General features: G+C 43.0%; 1 protein-coding gene across 9 annotated transcripts in view; it reads right to left on the reverse strand.

Annotated features, from left to right (window-relative positions):
- Positions 1–24924, reverse strand: part of magi2a (membrane associated guanylate kinase, WW and PDZ domain containing 2a) — a 200347-nt gene that overhangs the window by 143464 nt on the left and 31959 nt on the right. For 8 of the 9 annotated variants that reach the window (XR_010665123.1, XM_065951168.1, XM_065951167.1 and 5 more), the window contains exon 2: positions 392–508. Coding sequence is in view for 7 of the 9 variants with exons in the window: in XM_065951168.1 (XP_065807240.1) it covers positions 392–508 (117 nt within the window). In the remaining 2 variants the exon portion in view is untranslated. Of the gene's footprint in view, positions 1–391; positions 509–2075; positions 2529–24924 lie in introns of those variants that run through there. The other variant, XM_065951172.1, reaches the window with a different exon arrangement.

The following is a 24924-nucleotide window of genomic DNA, read 5'->3' on the forward strand; positions in this document are numbered from 1 at the left end:
TAACGTAAAGAGTTTTTTGAAAGGGCGGTCAACAAGTCATACTATTGATGTTGAAAGCAATTTATTGAGTTGCATTATGGGAAATGTAGTGTCTCGTGTTATTGGAGCACGGACCATACAAGGGGCTAAGTTAATGGTAATATTGAGGCATCTATTGATTTAGTCTTGACTATTCTTTCTTTGAATCTGTCTCTTCCAAGTCTTAGAATACTATGAAAGTCATCTATCTAACTCCACTACTTTGTTAAAATCACCACAAACACATCTCCACACAGTCAACCTGAGGTCTTTTGGGACCCCGGAGAGTCCGGGGCCTACTCAAATGTCAGTACTCGAAGCAGAGGTGACAAGGGGTGTACTTGGAGGGAAAAGCACAGTAGAGGAAACTCACAGGGGACGGTGCGGAGGTAGAGGTTGTCCCGGATGATCTGCTGCAGCTCGTGGTCCACCGAGCCCTTCTGGAAGCGCAGGTTGAGGTAGTGGCGCAGGTCCTTGTCTATCACGCCCCCTGGAGGAAAACGAGGGACAGGAGTGAGCAATCAGAATCAGACCTCCTCCATCACATCAATCACTCTGACAGGAAAGGCTGTGTGAAGATGTAAAGAAATTGCTCGAGGAGGGGGGAGCGAAACAAGTCAGGCCTTGTGTTGAAATGGGGTCAGGCTGGATGTGTGAATTACAGAGAAACAAAAAAAATAGCCTGACTCACTGTGTTTGTTTTCGCAATTACCAAACTTCCAAGAACACACTGCAGCGACAAATGACCCAGAAATCACTGAAGAACACAGCAAAAATATTTGAATTCGCTAAATCGGCACGAACAAACACAGCCCGACGCTAATGAACACACTCTGCCCTCTGTAGGACTCAGCAACCTGTCAAGTGCGGCCACGGATTGGTGGAGGTGTTAATTGGAGCGGCGGCCGAACACGTGTGGAGAAATGTCTACATATAAATCACCCATTGACTCTCCCTGGGGGCTAGCTCCCCTCTCCCCCCCCCCCACCCCCCCACATCACATCTCTCCAGTAGTCCCAGTTCTGTGGTTTGACTCCCACTTTAGAACCAGTAAATCTTGCTTGCTCAGCAGGACAAAAAAAAACTGATGGAGGACGCGACAGAGAAATGGAGGTAGGGGATGGAAAGGCAAGGGCAAATCCCATGGGGTAGAAGAAATGGGAGGAGCGGGCTAAAACAAGCATCAACTCCAGTTCTCCAGCCCCCCCCCCCCCCCCCCCAACAAATACTCCATCTATCTACTCTGCCACACATTTCAAATGGAGGATGCAGGATAGGACGGATGAGAGGATGAAGAAGAAGAGGAGGAGGTGAAGGAGAAGAGGGGGGGGGGGTGGCAGTCGTCTGACGTTACTTAAGGGATTCCTCATGCTGCCGCTTCTTTAACCAACGCACTCGTCATAACCGTCTCTGCATGGGAGCGGAGCAGCAGAGAGGCTGAGGAGACATCACTCGCCTAACCTTCAACATCCTCTTTTTAAAGCAGCAACTTGGCACCGTGCCAAATTGCATTAAGCACCCCCACCTTCCCCTTCCTCTTCTTCCTCTTCTTCCTCTATCCCCCCCCCCCCCTCCCCCCTCTGTGTGATCCCGAGGCAGTGACATCCAGGCATGATACGCCAAATACCACACGTCAGCATGCAACACACATGTGCACAAAGATGCATGCAAGACACAAGGTTGTTAGGAAAATAATGAGCAGCACATTAATTCAGAAATAACCCAGTTTGGAAGTTTTATGCCGTATCCAGGGATCTATTATTTAAAGGATTGTGTTTTTCCTGTCACAGACACACACACAAACACACTAACGCATACACTTATCCATCAGAGCTGAACTAATTCACGGAGCGCCGCGTTGTAATCGTGCAAACCTCAATCACAGATACCGGCTCCGTCTGCGTCCCCTGTCAGAGACGTGGAGCGGCACGACCAGCCGATTTACATTTGCATGAGAAAAGGATGGAAAGCCAATGAATGTGCATACTGAAAAGGTGAGCAGACTTAAGACTCTCACACACACACACACACACACAGATTAACACACTCAATGGCACCTCTTGTGCAGGCAGCGGTCGTGCAGCCGGTATAGTGTCAGAGTCCTCTTTTTTTTTCCCCCCACAGGTTTTTTTTTTTTTTTGTGATGCAAATGAAAAAATAAATCTCCGCAGGAGGAAATCTTGAGCTGGATCTTTCCGCGGGGAGAATTCCACACTCCAGTCCTGATCCGTACTGTCCCTCAGGTCCCCAACTCTGTCAGCCAGTCCGGGTTCTGAATCACCTCTCCTTTACACTCCACGGAGGAGAGATGAAACAGGAGAGCGCAGGAGAAATGAGTGACTGAGAGACAGGGAGGCAAGGAAGGAGGGAGTGTGTGTGTGTTTGTGTGCAAGAGAGAGAGAGAGAGAGAGAGAGAGAGAGAGCGGGAAAAGAGGAAAGGGGAAGAAGGGGAGAAGTGTGTGTGTGTGCAAGAGAAAGAGAGAGAGAGCGGCAGAGCCAGCGTTGGAGCGCGGCTCAGGCAGCAGGGACCAAAAGCACTGAGAATCCCTTTTTTCCTATTGGATCCCTCCAGATTCTCAGGTGTAACTACGCCCCCCATCTGCAGCAAAGTGCACTGCATCTGCTTTATATGATTCTCTGAGATTAAAAGCCATCCCCGCCGTCACATTACAAGACCCCTCCCCTCATCGGCTTATAGCTTCCACATGGCCTGGATCTGACCTTCCACCACCGTCAACAACCACATGGTGATACTCATCATCTACGTGCCAAACACTGCTGTCTATCTCCAGCAGAACAGATATCCTGACTAATTAGGTTTTTTTTTCTCAGTGACTGTTTGTTCCCAATTTGTTGCATACTCCAGTGGTGCAATCTCTCTTCTAATCTTCTTCTTCTCTTCCCCCCCTTAGGTTTTTTTAGTGACATCTACATATTAAACATTTGCGAGCTTGGCGTTGAAGGCAAGGGCACACAAATGGATCCGAACAATGTCAAATTTTACAGGTGTTATATCAGGTTACAGAGCTATGAAACAAAGACGCTCTATAAATAAATCCAGTTCTATGCAGCATTTTGGCACTGATGTAAGTCCAATGCAAAAGCTCTAATCAACACAAGTGTATTAGTCTCATATCTAGGCAAAAATATCTCTTACATGTAAGTCCATACACACATTGTATTTCAGGATTTAAACTGAAAAAAGAAGACCTACATTGCTAGTAATAAGAAAAAAAAAACAATCTGCCAAAAGGTCAAGCAGAATTTACTGGCTGAGTGTCTTGAAATGAAATGTACTGTCTAAATGAGTTTGTATATCCCATTTTAAAGGTCACATATTATCCTCATTTTCAACAAGTTTAAATAAGTCTTAGAGCTTCCCATAACATATCTCTGAAGTTTGTTAAGTTAAAGATCCACTCTGATCCTGTGTTTTATCATGTCTATAAACCCCTCTATTTCAGCCCTGCTCAGAACAGGCTGTTTCTGTGTCTGTAGCTTTAAATGCAAATGAGCTGTGTCTGACCACGCCCCCTCTCTGGAAGGGGATATGGGGCTTTTGTCATTCCATGCCCTATTTTTTGTGAGAGGGAAGAAGAAAAACACATAGTTGTGGGAGTGTTGCCCACATGGGGGAGGGGTTACTGCCCTTTGTGATGTCATAAAGGGAATGGTAAATGGACTTGAGCTTGTATAGCGCTTTTCCAGTCTTCTGACTACTCAAAGGGCTTTTTACACCGCATGTCACACCTACCCTTCATTTTTAGGGAACTGTTGTTTTGTCCATCTTTTTAGCTTCTCGATCCAATGCTTTCCAAGTTTTGGTTGTTGAAAAAAAAAAAAAATCTAAACTTTTCCAAAACTGCCAGATTTTTAGACACAAAGACATAAGGCTTTTCTGTTAAAGTCACTGTGATCTCAAAATATTCATAATTCAGATTTCACTGGCATGTTTGATTGACAAGCATCACCAATCTTTTCTGTCTTTTCCCTGTCACGGATCTGTCCATCTCGCGCTTCATGTCATTTCCCTGTCTGAATAAATCTCTCAAACCTGAATCCTCACAGCCTCTCGGTTTAAGGTGTTCTCCCAAATTTATCAGATTAAATCCAATTTTTCCAAAATGAAGATTTTCTCTTGATGGCTTCATAATTAAATAACTATTCTTGTATCATTGTGACCTCGTATGATGATTAAATTAACAAGTAAAAAGCCAGAACGGGGTTCCTTTCACTGGAAATGAGTAGCAGTTAGAACACACGCTGCATGATGACTGCAGCTCTCTTCACTATGGCCCAATATTTGGCCATGCATCCAAAAATAGATTCTGTGTGTGTGTGTGTGTGTGTGTGTGTGTGTGTGTGTGCTCATACAGCAGTGCAAGAGAGTCCAATTCTTGCAGCAGCTCCACTAGTCTGGACTCAGTGAGGCGCATAAGGGTGAAGGAGGTCATTTGAACAGATGTGATGCTCTTCTCTCGTTTCTCTCTTGAGGTTGTTCCTCATCAGTCGTGTGAGAGCAGCACTATCATGACGCGGCTGAAATGTGATGATGCCGAAGGGGAAATGTGTGTGACGGAGAAAGTGTGGAGGGGAGGGGAGGGGAGGGGACAGGATAGAAAAAAAGGATAACGTAAAAAGCTGTGAGATGAGGGTACCACATGAAAAATCCACTTGCTGATGCATGAGTCAATCATCGGGGCATGAAAGTAATCCCACAGGTACGGACGACTCATGCATTTATCCTCATTATTCAGTTATTATTTCCACTTTGACCTTGAGGAATGGAAAAAATAAATGATGCTGTGCATGCGAGACATGATAGAATGAGATGAAACGACTCATCCCTGCAGTTTGGGGAGTTTTCCTACCATGTTCACATAGGAACACGCAGCCATTATAACTGTTTCCTAAACAGATGGGTGAATGGAAATCTGTGTTGCTCTGCACATGAAGAGAATCCACCATTTAGCTCAGCAGGTGTCATGTAAATTCCCCTGGGAGGCCAAAAGAAGAGAAAGAACAGCCTGTGGAGAAGCAAAAAAACAACAGAGCAGCTGGTTCCTCGGGGGGATATAGAGATGCTATAACAGCTAACTGCCTCATACCCTGGAACAAACCAGTGAAGCTAACAGAGAAGAGCCGAGTATCACCGCAACATCAGTCAGGTGAAGCTGAGCTGGAGCAGCTCACACCTTTAAAGATATAGTGGTTCTAAACATCAGGGCCAGTACTGTTTCGACTCTGTTGACTTTTGTTGCATACCTAAAAACTTGCTTTCCTTTTATCCTTCTTCATGTATTTTGCACATTTTCAATTTCTGTGGTAAAAAAAAAACTTGATTGGAATTGCTGCAGGACAATTGTTGTGCCTGGTTGAGGTTAAAGTTGTTTTTACACAAGAGAAAAAATGCAATTAAAACAGATTTTATGAAGAAACCAGAAGGTCAACAAAATGTGATGTTGGGTGTTTTCACGCCTGAATCGAGCCGTGTTAGGATCTCATTTTCCACCTCGGCTTGAATATTTCCCCTTTCCTATGAACCGGTGTTAAAACATGTAGCTGGAGTGTAAGCCCCACCAACAGTTAATTTCTAAATATTTAACATTCCTACCAAGACTGAATGATTTGTTGATTTCCAGTTTGTAAAATAAATAATAAAGACATCATAGACGTCGTATTCCCTTATTGTGCAAAAAAAAGTATCACTTGTCTCTCATCAGACAACGGTTTAATAAATAATTCTGCTCTTCTCAATGTGCTTAAACACTCAATCATGAATCAAGCAGAAATCAAGTCAGAAAAAATACTTTTGAATCCTGCTGAGTGAAAATCTGATAACAAATTTGCAAAAGTCAACTAAGCTGGTAGAGATTAAAAACTGTGTACTTTTTTCTGAGCTCTCTCTACTCTAGTGAAGCCCTGCAACAGTTACTGAATTTAGAAAGGACACTGGATGCACGATGTTACAAAATGGAGTGGTTGGCTTCAGCAATTGAACAGATTTCATTGGAAAATCTACAGAAAAAACTACATTTGTGGACATTTCATTCAGGCACACAGAGCTCAGGAGGAGTTAAGATTTGAAAACCGACTGAAAAACAAGCCCACAAGGTCATTGTGATGGACATAACTGCTGGGAACACAAATATAAAACAAGCAAAGGAAGACAAGGACTTCAGCAGCATCATGGCAGTGCTGTCTTGAAAACAAAAAAAAAGTTTGAAAACTTTCCTCTCTTTCAGGAAACATCCAGCATGGTGTGTGCTGACAGTCAGTCAGAGCTTGAAGCGCTGTCATCAGAGCTGAACTGACAATATTTATCACTCCCTGCTCTGAGGGCACCCATCGGCGCTCACATATGTAGCGTTATCTGTGCGTGTGTTAGTGTGTGTGTGTGTGCATTAAAGTGAGAGGAAGCGCCAGCAGACAGCTGTTTGGATAATCAGACTAATTATAAGATCAGGATGGGCTTAAAACCTTGCCAGTTTAAGCAGACTCACACTGTGCTCTGTTGATTAGTCTTCAATGGACATGTATGATGCCAACACTGTGGTGGGTGGATCTGGGATTCATGAACACCAACTGACTTCAGATGGATTTATATGAACAAACTACACAGGCACAAGGACTTCAAATTTTTGTTTGTTTGGAAAAATCCTCTGTTCTCACACTACCATGTGGTTAATGTGACAAAAGTATGCAACGACCAGCTTTTCAAAAACCTTCCACCTTTTCTCGGAAATTGCTTTAATTTACTCAAATAACCGAACATACGCGGCCACCTGGCCCTCAAAATCCCACAGGTGATTACTTAGTGTACCTTCTTTCCGGTACTTTACGCTGACCACATCCCCGGCTCACCCACCGCCATGAAAATTCACTCAGCCCACCAGCTGCCTGCTTGTGTGAGCATGTCTCCTGGCAGGGGACGCATGGTCCATTTTATCCTGGGAATGGGACGCTGATAGTGCTGCTGGAGCAGGTAATGGAATATGTCCCTCCCATGGCCATGCTAAGCAGTGGATTGATGGGGAACAGCATGGGAGAGCAGACTGGTACCACACAATTCTGAGCCTGCACTGCACTAAGACACATATGGCTGCATTTATACCTATCAAAATGTGATGTATGTCCAGATTTCCTTTTTTGGAAAAACACCAATCCAATTCCTCTTTTTGAACTTGTCTCTGGTATTTGCATGAGTTCTTATTTCCTGTTTAGTGACTGCAGGCTGATCGGATGTCAATTTGGCACAAGTTTTCAGATTTAATGTAGGTCTTTCTCATGTACTCATCTTCTTTTTTTTTTGGTGTTTTTGCTGGTGAACCAAAAAGTTGGATGAACTTCTGGTGAACCTGATTTTGCATAAAAGCATGTGATTGCACGACATGCTTTACCACCACTCAGCAAACTCATGTACATGCATGTAAGCCATTTGGTCGGCACCAGCTGGATTTGCAAGCCAAGTGCATGACTGGAAGAACGCTAACCAACTACTGTGGCAAGTGTGAGTGCATGCTCACAGCTGGAGACTGCATTCAGTAGTAGGAAAGGAAATATGGTCTTAATATGTGAATGATTGTGTTTAAAAAATGTCATATGTTAAGTGTTTGTACAGTACATGGCTTTTTCCGCAAGAGTCTGACTGATATGGTTGACAGATTGTATCAGATATTATTACATTATCAGACTGATATTAGATTATGTCACAGATTAACCAGTAATTGCACCAATGTTGTCTGTTGTGACCAATGCTTAGATCATTTTGTATGAGTTCATTTACATAATAATGTGCATATATTCTACCCTGATTTGACATATATCCTCTTAGATCTGGAATGGTAAATAGACGTGGACCTATATATGCGCTTTTACAGTACACTAAATGTCACATTCACGCCACATTTGCACACTGATGGCAGAGGCTCCTTCATTTAGTGTCCAACTGCTGTAAAGCAGGAGCCATCTGGGGGTCATTGTCTTCCCCCGGGACACTTTAAATGGTGGTCGATGGATATCTGTCTTCAGCCAACATAGTGGATTATCCTAGGTTGGCAGACATTGGTTGGAACTACAATTGGTTTACAATCTAAATTCATGTTACATGTTCTTTATTGAGATTATTTGTGATTAGAGTGTCCAACTGAGTACCCTTGTATTGGTTTATTGGAGCAAAATCAGTGCAATTTAAGGCCTCTAAATGCCGTTGTGGGTATGGCTCTAGTTTTTGAAGGCAGGATTTAGTGGTTATACTAATAGGCGGATTTAATTTCCCCATGGATGTGTGTGAAAATGCCCATATGATAACTGTATATAATATGTCAGTATAGTTTGCTGTGCTTTAACGTCACTCCACACACAGCAATGTATTTGTCAATACACACCATGATGTGTGCCAAAGGTCGGTTGGAGATTTTTACTGAAGCTGTGCACTGATGTTAAATGATGTCTTGACCCGCCATTGGCCTCCCCAGGCTGCGCCGTCATAAATCAACTCAACTCTTAAACAGGTTACACCATGGTCTTCTCTGCGACTGAGCCACACTTAATCTTTAAACGCTCTGAAGCTTGCCCAAGCAGGGAGCTCAATTTGGCCGCCCATGCTGTCTTGACTGGCAGTTTTACCTAAAAGCCACTGGCTGCTGCAAAGTACTTCAGCTCTCGGTTATGTCTCCAGGTATATCACCCTCGAGAAAAGCTTGTTTGACACCTTGAAGAGAAGCTTTGCCTCAACACAGAAACAAAGGGCGCAAACGGTCAATCAAAGGTTAGACTTAACATGACTCATGCCAGGTTTAATGCTCTAAACATCCCTTTGCTTCTTTTACAGTATTTTAAATCAAAGATGACCCTACTTTGCTGGAGAGACTCTCCGTGCCCTTTTAGCTGCCCACACTTGCCCCCATCTCAGCTTTGTAAGACACAAAAATCCAGTAATATTCATGCCTTGAACAGGCAGTGTGCACTGACTCTGGGGAGGAAGGGCGGTGGAAGTCAGCTCTCTCCAATGTTGAATTTGGACTGCAGTAGCCATTTCAAATGCTATGTGTCAAGAGTAACATATTGCTCCTTAAAGGCTTATGCATAAATACGGGAGGGGCTAATCTGGCTGACAGGCAAGTGCCTACAAACTGTTTGCCAGGCTAAAGGTTTACCTCAGCGAATGGCAGGCAAAGGCCTTTATACAGCATTTCCAATATGGCGCCCCCCATCGTTGGGCTTCAAAGCGCTGCTTCAGAATCCAATGAGTGACAATACTGAGACTATGTCCATGATTTATACAGCATGAACGAAACTAGGATACCATCTCCATGGCATCAGACAGTTTGATTAAGCATTCTTTGTGCATGAGAAGCAAATTCATGAGAGCTTTCCTTTTTTTTTTATCTGGAAGAAAATGTACTTAAATTCACCAGTTGTCAAATCCAAGCGTTCCTTCTTCCAACCATCCAGTTCATGAAAAATACCAAACTGATGTGTCACTAAGGAGAAGAGAGGAGAAGAAGAGTGTATTGAGAGTTAAAGAGGAATGAGTAAGTGGATAAATATATAGTGATTTCCAAAGGGAGATTCAGACTGCTCTGAGTATGCCCTTTCAGAGAAGAATCTAAAGCAGGGAGACATCCAACAGAGCATCCAAGCTTTCTCCCATAGGACGCCTTTGAAGTCCAAGAGAGTGTGAAATAGCCTCACCTTGGTCGACTGGTGGAGTCAAGCGTCTACACTCAACATGCTAATGTCAATGTGCCAGCAACTCACTCAGGAGGAAAACTCCCCCTCGCTTAACATGACGAGGATCCATCTCCTGCCTTCTCCTGTCAAACTGTCGCCTCAGAAGCATGTCATTTCAACACTGCCACGCTTTCACAGTTTAAAGGAATTCATCCCCTGAAAGAGAGACTGAGGCGTCCTGGCGTGTGCAGTGGACGGAGTAGATAAAAAGGCCAAGCACACAAACTCAGTGCTTAACTATTTGGTTTCCTTGACAACAATATTACTTCTTTGATAGTTAATACACACGTAGAGACCCCGAGAAGCCAATTCATCAACATTAATAATTAATTTTACACCCATTTTGCCTCGTCTTATCAGGGAAAATGTCAAGAATTCAAGAAAAAACGCTCTTCAAACCCAACACGTTGAGTCTTAAGCAGCTTGTAGTATTTTCATTAATTACTCCAACTCCTGATATGTCAAAGAAAAATTGACTCCCAAAACTGAACTCCTGGAGGTCATTATGATTTCTGAGAAGAGAGCAAGGGAGAGAATAAAACTGAGACCAACAAGGGACAAAGAAATAAAAGTAGTCAAAGAGAGGATGACGAGGAAGGGAAGGCTGGTGATGATGTTTTGCTACTTCGCTTGGCTTTTTGTTTTAAAGGTCCCATATTCTGCTTTTTCTGGTTTTATATGCTCTTTAGTGTGTTTTCCAAGTGTCCTGTGCATGTTTAGGCACATCTATGTGCAAAAATTCAAAGTCCGTGTAAACGCCGCTTCTCCTACGTCCTCCTGTTAGCTGTAGCATTAGCCGCATGTAACGCTCGGTTCTAGCCCCCCTTGATAAAGATTTGTCAGTGCGGCGTCATCGTCAGTGTGAGATCACTGATCTAAGCCCATTGGCTCGTTGTGGCAAGCCCTGCAGCTCATGTTGAAATTTCCGAGACGCGTGCTGAGCAACTGACCAATAACAACAGAGCGGATCGGCAGACCAATCAGAGCAGACTTGACCCACGTGGGGTCTAACAGTGTGGGCTCAACAGAGTGTAGCTGACGGACTCAGAGCGTAGAGGGAGCAAGGAGGAGCAGTTCATGAAAACAGACACTTTTTTCAGACTTTAGCTATTGTGAACGTACAAAAGTAGATACATAGATTAAATATACAAACCCCAAAAAGGGCAGAATATGAACTCTTTAAGGCCTGCATCCAGCAATCAGACCAACAGAGCACTGCTGAACAATGCAAAGATCCATACTGCAGATGTGAGTTCAGATTCAAAGCATTTGAAGGTCTTAGTCAACTGAGGTTGGGAAATTAATCTATTCATGATAATATGTAAAAATCAAACGGAGTGCTTTTCACAGAAGAGCATGAAACAAACGTGAAAACAAAATCCCACAATGACCAGAAACTCCTAAACCTATTGTTCTGATGTAGAGCCTTCAGCCTTTTGAGGGAGCATCTGAAGACTGATTACATCACAGTGGTGCGTCGAATGCTGTCCCATTTTTTAAAGACTCCTTCAAATGTGGCCTTGTTTTCCTGCCAACAGCAGCTGTTGAGGTTGCTAGGCAACAGGGGTGATGCAAAAGGGTAAGGGGCAAGGACAGCCGGTGATGCAAACCAGGAAAACCTCCACGGACTAGACCAGGGGGGTCAAACTCATCTTGGTTTCAGTGAAGTTGATCTGTTGTGAAGTGTCAGCTTAAACTAAGTCAAGGAAAACCCAACAAAGGTTAAGAAAACCAGGGCTTATGTAAATAAATGTGTCGCCAGCTAATAGTTGAGCCGTAATGGCAGCGGCCTAGTTTATTTTCTCCTCATTGTCAGTGTCACAGCAAAGTTCTCATTACAACCTGCTGGGTCTAATTTTAATTGAAGTAACCCAATCAGAAACCCAGGAGTGTTCTGGTCTGCTGAGCTCTGCAGCGCTGGTAATGGCACCTGATGGAAAGAAGATTAAAAAATGTTGCTACTGGATCACACTTTGCATGTCCCACTCTCCCAGCTACGTTTGTTCGCTCTGGCAGAGTTGAGTTATTGGAGATGATATGGCGGCTGTGCAAAGACGTCCGTGTAGCTTTTTTTTTTTTTTTTCAGAGAGCAAACATAACTGAGTGGATATTCTTTGTAAATGTTTCTTTAGCAAAGTGTAATGGGGTGTGCAGAAGTGGGGCATGTATAAAGTGAGCTGTTGAATATTTCTTTTAAATTTTGTTTTAATGAACTGTGACACCATGGCGCTCAAACGGGAAAAAGTCAATGAAATATTTGCTCAGTTTAATCTTAAAGAGGGGAAAAGTGCAAAAGTGTTGTGCAGAGAGATGCAAAAGGGGGGAGGGGGGGGTGTTGGCTGCCTGATTTCACAAATACACACCCACATAGACACACACTGGATCCACAAGAGGTGAAAGTAATGCATCAAGTCTTTCTCTCTTCACACACACACTCAGGTTTCCAGTGATTTAGCTCCTGCATACTCACACTCCCACATTCACACACGTTTAACGTTGCAGATTTATGGAGAGCCAGCCCAGTGTGACCAACACAGTTACCGTTGCTCCAACAACTGCCTTCCCCGTCACAACCTGGGCTGTCAGAATAGCCGCCACACACAGCCAATCACTGCGAGCTTCAAAGGCCTTTTCGCCCAATTGCATTTGGCAGCCTGACTCCCGATCACAGCTTACAGAACAGAGCGGAGAACTGCTTCACGGTGAACTTTCCCCCAGCAGAATGCCTTTTATGGATAAACCAATACATTGCAAGAAAATGGATCTGCCCCAGAGAGTTGACACACAAACACACAAACAGAAGCAATACAAGCCATCAACAACCCTCAACAAGCCTTACACACTCTGGGTGGGAACATTCTGGAGTGCAGCGGAGAAAAGAGCTGCAGTGTGAGTAGATCATCCGAGGTAATCAAACTCCAAGAGGGACCCTTGTCAGGTCAGATCTCAACAGGATTTCAACACGAATCCGTCTAAAGCTCTCCACTGCTGTACAGGGACCTCTACACGAGCAGGGCTTTTTTTTTTCTTTTTTCTGTGGGTAGAGGAAGTTTTGGGAGGGAAACGTTGTTCAAAAGCCTGAACGTCTACAGTGCATTATTAAGCACCCGGAATCTGGGACATAGTCCTGACTAAAAGGTCATGTGAATAGTTTGAAGATGCATAATGCAAATCAGCTGCTCTGCATTTGCATAGCAATGGAGCCTTTTTTTCAATTTTAATCATAACTTTATTTGCAAATTGTTGAAGGCATTTTGACATAATGATGCAGCATTACATATTTGTAACCACTCATATCACAGAAAAATAACCACATGCATGTGACTATGTGGTCAAATCTCTGGTAATTATAGCTCTGTGACAGTTGAATTTATAAACACAATATATTTCCGAAAAATCTTTTCACAATAAAAGCCCCTACTTATTACGCTTTTATAATGAAAGAGATTTTTACGCTTCTCCCAAGTGGCCAAAAAGAACTTAATACTGCTTCCACTTGGGTCTCAATTTGGAATTTGGATACGAGTATTTCTCCAGAACACAAAAACTTAAATCCATGTTTGATATATTCCAAAGTATATTGTTGATATGCATGAACACTGTTTTATAGGTTAATAAAGAAACCATTTCAGGCTTTGAATCGAATCAGCTTTAGTTGTTGTTTCAGTGACAAGTCTTTGATATTCATTGGCACAAAGTAGGATTGCAACTAAAAATTTCAAAGCTCCAAGTTTCAAATTCCTTTTTTTTAACCAATTATCATTTGACAACTTAAATATATTTTGTCTGCTATCATAAAAGTTCAACAAATTATCACCTTAGCCAAGTTGGAAAATGTTGATTTCTTGAATTTCTGTTTGAAAGACTCAAAGATTGATTATCCCGCCAACGTCTTGTTAATTTTCTCCTGAGCATCTCAGACGTGCTCTCCTGAAATAGATCAAACTCAGAACGTAGCATGCTTTCACTCTGACCTCAAATCAGGTCAAACAGTGAAGGGTGGTATAATGGTTCAATGAATCCATTTCAACCTGTACACTCATGTAAACTGTGTGATTACTTTGGATCCAATAGTTCCTTTTAAGACTCTAATCAGCCTCACACATTTGTCACTAGATAGATTTGTCCTGTGTGAGTAAAGCTTCTACTGGCTAATCCAGGTCAGCTCTCTCAGCTCAGCCACCAGAGTGAGACCAGTCAACCATTTCAAATTCTCCCATGTCCCCCCCCCCCCCTCCCTGGAAACATCCCCACTGCAGGCTGCCTGTGGCTGTCTGCACCCAATTCAAAGCGCTGGTGTTGGCACCAATAAAAGGCTGCTAAAAAAGCTGCAGTCGATAACTCAAAGCCACTGTGCTCTCAGTCCAACAAGGACGGCCATCTCTTTGCTCTGAAGATCTTCTCTCCCAGGCTGGGGAAGTTTTCCTTCAACTTTCGACATCAGACAATCACATCCCCCTTTTGGCTTTTCTTAGAGCTTCTTTCTTACGTGATTACTCTTGACCCAGCAGATGGTCTATCGCTCTATCATCTCAGTAAACCGTGGCATTTCGTTGCTGCCTCCCACCTGACATTTATGTTGTTTTCATTAATGCCATTTGGCATTTTCATCACCTGCTATTTATTGTTGAGGCACTCAGTTTGAGCAGAGGGATGCAGATGTGCGTGTTGATTTCTCCATGCGTCATCTACACGGTTGAAAATAAAAGAGGAATTAAATGGCCAGTCGTATTCTCCCAAACTATTCAAGTTGTGTTTACAGAATGGTTGGGCATGTTGGCATGTTGATCTTTGCCATATGATACACTACGTATTCCTTTTTTCATTACAGATGTGTCGCTGACATGCCGACACAAACACTTGAAGGAATCTTGGTGTTCATGTGTTACTTTTAATGACAGCTGTCCTTCTCCATCGGAAAGGTATCCTTAAATGACTTCTTTCCCTGATTTCCGACTCTATCCACTATCCTATCTCTACAATAAAGGCACAAAATCCCCAAAATAAATCTTCAAAAAAATGAATAATAATAATTTACTTGACCTTCAAGGGGAGCGGGCCGCCCCCCTAATATAATGGCACGGGAAATACTGGTGTCCATCTGCATTTTTTTGAGTGCAAATTCATGATAAGCAGCAAAATGAAATCATACAATGTGTTAACCAGACAAACAATAGACACTCTAAGAACCTTTTTCACACAACTTCTGAAGAGATTAATAGATCGGACAAGCTCCGGATCCATAACACATCCAGACACCATAATGTATTGACATGAGGCAAGCAAACACTAACCACTTGATCTGCCGAGGCTTTTCGATTCCGAGTGGAAACGATTACCTGCAGAGCCCTCAAATGGAGCAAGAGTGACTAAAGAAAATCAACATTTAAACAAGTCAGGGTTGCACGGTCTGTTTTTTTCTGTAATGACTCTGCAAAGCATTGCATTGATTTTCCTGAGTCTGAGAAGAGGTTAATTACAATCCTGGCAGCGGCCAGTGCCCCTGCATTTGTCCGTAGGTAACCATAAAAAGACTCAACACCTCTATGGGCGTAAGCATGTGTAAAGACAAACTTAAGAGGAGTTTTCATCCCATAAACTTTCAGGCCAATTGCAGGTCCACTGAAGGGTTGGCGCTGGAAATTGACCTCACTTTGAAGGGCTACAACAGAGCAGCTGATGAAAAGTGAAACACTGTGTTTTTTCCCCACCACTGATCTAATACCGCCAATTTACTATCTAGGGTTCCCTTGAGTGCTGGATTTTTTATTTCCTCGTGAGAAGGACATTCAAGAGCGGAGTGAAAGAGTCAAAATCTGCCACATTGACGTGCAAAGAAAGCTAATAGCAGCCTGTTGTATTTCAGCCCATATAGCTTATTGGGAATTTTAGGGTGGCACATCAGATTTCAAGGGAGGGAAAAGTACCTGAGCACACCCAGCTCATCACACTTTGCACTACGCATACAGAGGAGGCTATTTAAGGAGATCGATTACACACTCTTTCACCATTAATTGTGTCAGTCTGGGACACCTATTGAGTAGTGTTGCAAGATGTGTAGCTAAAAAAGACTCCGTGTTTATCTGATACTGCCGGCAGTAAAATCCCTCATTTCAGCCTCTGCCTAAAACATTTCAGCTGCTGTCTCTTTAAGTCATCGAGCCATTATAACCTGGGTTTACTATGCATTACCGTTGTCTCCGAATGCTGGGAATGAGTCGATATGGAGATGTGACCCAAGTTTACCCAACGTTTCATGACGGGGATCATTTGTCTGTTTGTTGTTGGCAAAAAGAGACTCTATTTATCAGTTGGGGGTTAACGCCCAGATAGAGGCAGCTGCAGGGGTTGGCGGGGAGATGTCCCCAACACGCCACTGCCCCCACCCCCACCTCCACCCCCCCGCCCTCCGGGAGATGTACTGGCTTAGGGGGGCGAAACATCAGTGAACGGCGGCTTCCAGCTGACGACCCTGCAGCTGACCATAAGGCACCGTAGGAGGCGCGACAGGCTGGAAAAGGCCAAGCAGAAATAACATCCACACCCCTAACCCCTAAAGATACAAAATGAATCAATCAAAAATGTCTGCTACGAGGCATGGGCTGGACCCAGATGTTGGGCGGGACCCAGATGTTTGTTAAAAAAGGGAGAGTACATTTTTTTTTTAAATCTAAGCCACAGGTTCCACTGCACACATTTACACCCATGTTCCATCTGAGCCGTTATTTTTGCTCCGTCTGACGGCGAGCGCCATACATCGCTGGAAGTGCTTTTGAAACAGAGCGCAGCCCACTGCAGCTGGATTCACCAGACTGTGAAATGATCACTAGAGAAGAAAAAGAGCATGCAGAAATAAAGGGAACGACTTACAAACAACAGGTTACTTTGACTGTTGGAGGGTGATTTGCTGTTAATTTGGAGCCTGGTTCAAAGGTCATGTTGATATAATGATGGGACAGACGATCAGGAGGTTGTGACCGCACCTACACATGATGTTCCCTTGACTGACTTCCTGTTGGGGTCGTCTGATCTGTTCAGTTTGATGTGTAACTGACAGGGTCTCTGATTAAAATAGACGGGCATATTTTAGGAAGAGCAGAGTCTATTTTCTGACTGAAAATTGGAAGCAAAAGCTAATTTGGTCGTCGTCAGGTCCAAAGGGCGCAACGCAGACGTAATCTAGCCGTTACAGGGAGCCTGAAGAGTGATGTTATGTTTTATGTGAACTGAGAATCTTTGTGATTCAGCCTGCTGTTCTGACAAAACTATCAGTTTGAAGACGGGAAGAACTCTTGAAAGTTGAAATGAACAGATTGATGGCCGATGTCAATTCTTTGTTGCAGCTCTTGCAGATGCAACCAAAAAAATAAAAATAAAAACTTTTATTTTCCGTTCAAGTTCAGATATTTTTTGTTCTTTTCAAGGCACCATTCAGGGGCATTAGACTTGTCACATCTAATCACTGTTGCATGCTGGTTTACGTAGTCAGAGTAGCTGAAGGCTGCAGAGAACTCAAAGTTCCACAGACAGCCCCTACGACTGGTTTTTTTTGTACCGACTTCTCCCTAGCGGTCTCCAAGCAAGGACTTTCAATCCATGCAGCCTTGCAGAGACGCACCATGCTGGCTGTGGCTGCAGCCCCAGCTCGAGTCGCCCGCAGGCCAAGTGGAAACACACAGCATGACATGCGATTGAGTCTGCAGCTCACAGCCCTCCACAGACGTGGCTTCTTGCTCCACAGTTCATCAGCATCAATGTCAAGCCCGCCCTCCCCGCCCTCCCCGCCCTCCCCCCTCCACCCCTCGATGATATTACTTCCAGTGTGTGGGCCAGTGAGCTGCCAGGAATTGACCTCTGACTTCTCTGAACGAGTCCCCTTCCTCAGACGATGGGCGGCTGCGTCTGTTCCACCTGAAAATGAAATGAAGCCCAAGCTGCCTGATAATAAAATGAGCTGCATCATTGAGAACAAACACCCTTAGCCTTGAAATCTTGCGACCCATAACTCGGCTCCTTCCCCCCCCCCCCCCGTGTCATAACAAGAGTGGTGTCGACAGAGAACTCCAGAGAGGGAGAGGTTCATCAGCAAATGGCTCCCTAAAAACCCAATCTCATTTATATGCAGATGAAATAAATATTGATGTGCTGCCACGCTCTCGTCCCGTTTTGCCTAATTGATGCGAGCGTTGTTGTATCGCTGGTGCAAGGTATGAATATTGGCAAGAGGCTTGCTCGATGAAATGACTTGCAGCAGACAAAACAAAGCCGTTGAACGCGCCTAAAAGGGAGCAGACAGCAAAACACAGGCCCCCAGAATCAAAGCAAACAAATGGAGTGAAGTGACAGACAGATGCTCTGCACTGTTGTCTTTTTAGCTCTGTCACTGTAGTCTGAACTGTGCAGGAGAATCAGCATGGCAAGCTGGAAGCTGCGAGTCGAATTATTCCCACAGTTCTCCTCCTGCTGTAAAAAAAAGAGGCATGGCGATGTGAAGCAGTGAAAGCAAAGCAAAAGAAGTAACATGTTGAAAATCTGTGTTTCTCCAAAGCTCTTTTTTAAGCGGTACATTGGGCATCACGAGGGGCTTCTGAGGTATCACTCCAGTTCTGAGGTCTTTACACCGGCTCCCAGTCTGTCAGAGGTTTTTGTCTGAAGGGCTTTTTAAATGCCCTCCTTTCATTTGGTTTGCTGCCCCTTTGTCGTGATGCTTTTGATGTCTTGTGTGAATCGCCTTGTTGCTGAAATGTGCTCTATAAATTAGCTTGCCTTGCCTAATTCCAAATCTCTCATGGGGCAAATTGATGATGAATGAATAAGAAAGTCCAGAATTGACATTTTTTTTAAATTTAATTTCTTCATTTGATTGAGTCTTTCTCAAATTGTGTTTCCCATCTACAGTAATTATCCAGTGGACCGTGTCAGCTGTGCTTTAATGTGGCTTGTTGTCAGGTGCGTGATTAAACCGCTACCAATCTGCAGGTGACTCTCATCAGCTCGAGGACCTGAAGGAATGTCGTCAAGCACACAACAATTAAGGAAAAAGCGGTAATTAGTTTGACTCGAGCTGGCTGCAGTTGGAGTACAAATGCGGTAAATACATGTCAAGCACAGGATGATGAATGGGGGAGAACAAACGCTCTCATTTTGACTCCTATTAAGAGGTTTAACATAACTCGAGTGCTGTAGAGACAAGCTGTGGAAAACGAGCGAAACGGGGAGAGAGGGAGTCTCGGTTGTATTGGGATCAATCCTCTGAGCTGTCACAATATTGCTGCTTCAGCGCCGCACACTCTGCAGCAGTACAAATGTATTTAAGCAGCACCACAATTTAAATTTTTTTTTTAAAAAAACATCCGACGTGAAAGTGCTCAAAAGCTGCCATTTGCGAACAATGTCATAATAAGGATCAGCTGTGCAGGCTGAGATTCATTCTGTTGAAATAAGCTGTAACTGACTACAGAGCTGTTTATCTCCTAACTTAAGCTGAACGAGACATTTGTGACAATCCGTCAGGGATCGCTTATACGCTTAACAATTGACTGTCAGAAAATTCATCAGCAAATTAATTCAATGATTCATCATTTATGAGAGAGCCTGTTGAGTTGTTTTGTACAAATAGTCGTACTGATATTCAGTTTGATCAAACTCAATGAGGCCAAACCAATAGATTCACAAAATACAGAATCCAAAAAGTTAATCGTACGTTTTACAATATTCTATGTTGATATCAGTTGCATGTATACTCAAAAAAACCAAACTGTACATTAATCTTCTACTTTAAGCTTTTTATTTGCAATAAAATAAGTACTTTTGCAGATATTCTTGCAATTATGTAAAGAATTATTTTTTTCCTAGTGGTCTTGAAGAATCCTCAAAGGTGTTACACTCGGCTCAGCAGTCTATCAGATACATAAAATGCTCTGTGCCAACATCAGGTCTGAGATGTTGACATCAGGGTGACAATGCTCATCTACTAGAAATGGTGCTGTTATGTTAGGAATCTAAAGTTGTCCCGTGTTTGCTCCAGCAGTGAGCTGTGCAGAGGGAGAGAGCCTGAAGCTCTAGTCCCATTTTCAGCTTCAGTGGGCAGAGAAGAGTGGAGAGCCAGGCCAACTCAGGGTAGACAGGATCAACACGAGCCCCTGTTTAACCCTACACACACCCCAGTCTACTCGCGCATCACACAAAGTGGAGCCTTCAAACCTTTGCTCCAATCCAAAGTGAGACCCATAATGGTAATAAGGTAAGAAGACATAAACATGCAGCACCCATTACTGACGAGGAATAAATGGTGTTTATGGACAGAGTTATGAGCTACGTTTACAGAACGAACATCGGGTTGACCGTAGTCAAGACGACCTGAGGAAGAGAACATGTTTACGAGTTACGAGCTGATGTATCCAAGTATAATTTACATGACGTTTTTATCACAGCAGCACAAACACAGCAGGTACGGCGCCTATCAGTAGCAGTTCCAGTTTCCTCATGTAGCAGTCTTTGACGTAACCTGTCTCCATGGAAACGATTAACATGTCACGTCTGTCATGGCGGCCATCGAGCCAAGACGCGTTAATTAATTGAGATATTTTAGGGTAAAAAAAAAAAAATCGACTTATTGTATCTTTAAAAACATGATTAAAAAGTAATTTAACACGGGGAATACAGATGAAGCTCAAATGCTAGTCCTTCTACCGACTTTTGAGCCGTGTAAAAATGCATTAAATGTGTCATCTCCTCGTTGTAATACATCATTAAGTGGGCGTCTGTCGTAAACCATCGACACACGGACTCACAGGCGGTCTCATGACGGGTATTTGTCTCAAGATTGATTGTCAAGTGCAGTGTCATCTCATTTCACCTCATTAGAAGGAACCAATCACATTAAATTAGTGTCATTGTCATTAACACATGCTTGCAGTGCCACTGCAGTGGGAGTATGAGACCCCCCCCCACCACCCACCACCCACTTACCCACCACACACACCCCCAGCCTGGGTTGTTAAAGTGCCAACTACTGAAAGTTAACAGGGGGAAAAAGAAAATCACTGCTCGCCATTTAAAGAGCTGAAAACAAAATTGCATTAGCTCAGGGTGTCTTATGTTATCCAAGGACCAACAAAAGGTCATAAGAGAATTTAAAAATATAACTTTATGAAACAATAAATAAATTAAACATAGCTGGAGTGGAAAGAAAATTGAAACACGATTTACACACCTGACTATTGGGAGCAGGTTGGGATCAGTGTGTTGCCCAGGGCCACATTGGATTGGACGAAATGAGACTCAATCACCGATATCTTCTTAAGATTCTTCTTGAGAAAGTGCAACTGACAAAAGTTGACGTAAAAAGGCGTTTTCTAACATTTAAACTTTGGTGAAGTTTTAAGCCTAAACATGGCCGTTGTTTGAATTCAGCAATTTTAAGGTTTCTAGGTCCTGGTGGTTTAAGGGCCCTTAAAATGTAAGGGTTCAAGGGCCTAGGGGGTTCAAGCCTCTCGATATATAAGGGTTGAAGGCCCCTTAAAATGAAAGGGTAAGAGGCCGCTTGGGTTCAAAGAACCGGTAAAACAAAGTGTAGAGTTTGAGGCTCAATAAGAGGTTATCTGGAAATAACCGAGGGGGTTTCAGGCCCTAAAAAAAAGGGGGTTTCTAACATTTGTGCGTCTGGAAGCAACCTTAGCAGAAGACAGGTTAAAGGTCGTGAAAGCAATAGTTGTTGGGCTTGTATTGCTGATCATTTTGCATTTTGATGATGTTCTCAATGTTGCCTTCTTATTCCTTTTGCTCAGTTTCAGGGCGATATGGAACAAAGCTTCTTTGACACCTAGCAACAGTGCTTACGTTCCCTTCTCCTTTCTTGAACCCGTCTGCCCTTTTATACAAATGTACAGTTTTGAACATTAGCGTGAAGAGTGAGTTTCACTCTCTGTTCTCTGCCTTTCAAAAGCTTTTCTTTTTTAGTTCGCTGTTATAACTTAATTGCAGCGCTCCTTCACCCCTCTCCAACAGAGGAAAAGGTCAGGCTATAATGAAGGCTCTTTGTAAATGTACATTTCAAATGCACTTCTTCTCTGCACATCCTCTTCTTATGTGATTCTGCCTTTACACTCAAACCTGATTTTTCACCATTCCAACCTCATTGTTTCGAGTTCTTCAAAAGGCTGTGGAGTACTTTTCTTATGTAACACACTATTGATCCTTCGGAGGAGAGATTTGTCTTTTGTATTTCGCCGGCCTGGCTTCACAGCTCAAGTCAAAGAAGAAAAAACGAACAGCACCCGAGAGTCGGTATACGAGCTTAAGTCGGCTATCTTATTCAAGGACACATCAGCGGGGTGCAGATGTGCGCTGGGTTATTAGTGGGGGTGTTATCATTTTTTATGCACCCCTGTCTCACAAAAGCAAACCGTAAAAAAAGGCCAGAGGACTCATTTATTTGTTGTAAAACATCAAACTCTGCTCCACAGTTGGACCCACTTTCTTTCTTTCACTGGGATTGATTACGCCCGTCACTGTTGTTTCCTTTTATAGTGACCAATCAGATGTGAAGTCAGGTTGTTAGCACACAATATTAAACATTTATGTGAGGCAGAGAGTCTGTTTAAAACACTCCCCGGCTCTGATCGGTACGCCGGTCGCTGAAATCCTTCTGCCTCATGTTTCACGTCCCATTTCTTTTGCCGCTTTTAGACGAATGCTATTTTTGCATGCAGGTGTAAAAGCCGGCTGTGTAGACGGAGTATGTGGGTGCATGCTTTGTGTGTGTGTGTGTGTGTGTGTTCAAAGTCTACATCATGTCTGTGTTGCTGGTGCAGAAGAGACAGAGGAGGGGAGGGGGTGAGGTACATCTGACTGCAGCTCGAGGCTGCCATCTATGGGGACTGACAGGCTCAGATGATGGAGATGCAGCATGGAGATAAAACACTTTTCTGTTAAATATCTAGAAGAAGAGGCGCGTGATTTGTGGCCGGAGGGCTAAATGAGTCAAGAAAACATCAACAAACTGTGAATACTGTGAATCCCATGTGTTCATTAATGAAAATAAATGTATTGAAATCTCAGTCCAACCCATGATTCTTTGTTTTTTAAAGAAGAATTAAAGTGTTGTGGAGAAAAGAAGTGATAAAAACTGCAGCTTTAAGCAGGTATAGGATTAAAAACATGTGGAAGTATTTCAGACAGAAAACATTCAGGAGAGAGCATCTTCAAAACTTTCAAATCCAAACCTTACACAACATGAATCAAAGGAACTTCCTTGGCTGGAAATATATATTTTTTTAAACCCTGCAGGCAACAAAGAGGTAGTCAATTTGACTTTTAAAGCCGGGTTCACCTAGACCCTCGTGATCTGAAATACATTTTTCAGTACTGAATAAGTGGAGCTCACAGAAACGGATAAACAGCTTTTCCTTCAAAGGGAACATGAAAGTCTAGATTTACAGAGTCACAGGTCTTACAGCAGAAGGCTGCTAAGAAGAAAACACTGCCCGACTATTATGGGGTTTGTTTTAGAACGATTTCAAGACAGATTTCATAAGGGGAAACTCATTAATTATCGAATCTGCGGCTGATACATTAAATATTTGAGCTTGTGTTTTAGAAGCGACTTTACACTGATATTGCTTTTCAAATAAAGCCAGTATGATGATTATAACAACACAGATGTTGCCTTAACGCATTAATTGTGATGCATTTAGGTCTGAAATTGATATACTAATTTTTCTAATTGCATTTATCGGCGCCTTTGAAGGGCTCATTCTTTCTTCAACCGATCCGGCCTGGAATGGTTACAACCACTAAGCTACCGGCGCCCCATAAAGCAAGGTTTTTATCCAAACAGGAAGTAAACCAAACAAAGCGTAAGACAGCACACAATACAAAATAAAAGCGTGAGAAAAACTGTTTTGCTGAAAAGCAAAATAATGAGAGTTTTTGGGTAGCTGTTATTCAGGTTGTTCTGATGATTTTGTGTGTTTGGATTAGGTCTTTCAGGTGAGGTTTTCATACAAACAATTCACCGATTTCCACCAAAACCATACACCTTTTAATTTCATCTTCCTGTTTTGTATTTTTGAAAGCTTGTCTGAGAAAAATGTACTTAACTAAGGTCCACTTACTCTTAATAGAACTAAATTTCACTAAAATATGTGATTTCATCATATACACATATTGTATTTAGCATTATAACATATCGATTAATCTGTAGCAGCCAACAGATATCGGTCAAAATCCCCAAAATCTGAACTAGAGGACGAAGTAAAGGTTGTTTGTACTTGAAAGTACGAGACAGTGCTTTTCAGCAGTGGCTTTATGTGAGATCCATCAATCCGTGCCAGTGTGTTGTTGACAAGTCTTTTTTTTTATTCTGCCACCCTGTGTCCATTTCTCATTACATGTGGATTACTTCGGAGTCCTTTATAATAAGGCCAGCGCTGAAGACAGTAATCACAGTCTGTCAAATGCAGCTGGGGGAACAATAGCTCATACTCTTCTATAAACACAGCAATTTCCCTGAAACGATCAGCTCTCCATGTTGCACCATGGAGCGATTTTGACTATGTCTTACCTGCACTGGAAATAAGCAACGACAGCAGGGTTGTATAAGCTGACAGAAGGCTGTGCATGTCCATTAGGATGACCTGAGCTAAGCTGGAGGATAGAGGTTGAGCAAAGTATTGAGGAAGTTGAGAGAGTGCTGCAGCAGCCTGCACTCACACAGGGAAGACTTATACCTTTTATCAGAGAGCTACTCTTAGATATCCTTAATTATTCAGGGGCTCTGAAAGGGAGGTCTTTATGGAGTAAAACAGAGCGGACGTGATAATGCAGAGCTCTCTTCTCTATCTCCGGTAAGACTTTGATGTCTTATTCTCATCCAGTTAAAAAAGGAGAAATCGGTTCGTACTGACGTCTGTGTGCAAAAAAAAAAAGAATTCTAATGATTGAATAATCACGTCTGATAAAAATAAGACTCCATCTTTTCTCAGGCCTCATATATTGACTTTCTTATCTTTCCTCCGACAATTATTTTCGGTGCATGATCAAGATCCAGCCAAGGAAACAGAAGCATCTCCCCACTTGTAGCTCGGGGCAACACATCTCAGACGTCCTCCATTCAAAGTCAATGTGCTGCACGGTGAATCCAATATAAAGCCTCGACACACAGCCATA

Source organism: Labrus bergylta, chromosome 23 (assembly GCF_963930695.1).
Source record: "Labrus bergylta chromosome 23, fLabBer1.1, whole genome shotgun sequence".
Classification (NCBI taxonomy): Eukaryota; Metazoa; Chordata; class Actinopteri; order Labriformes; family Labridae; genus Labrus; species Labrus bergylta.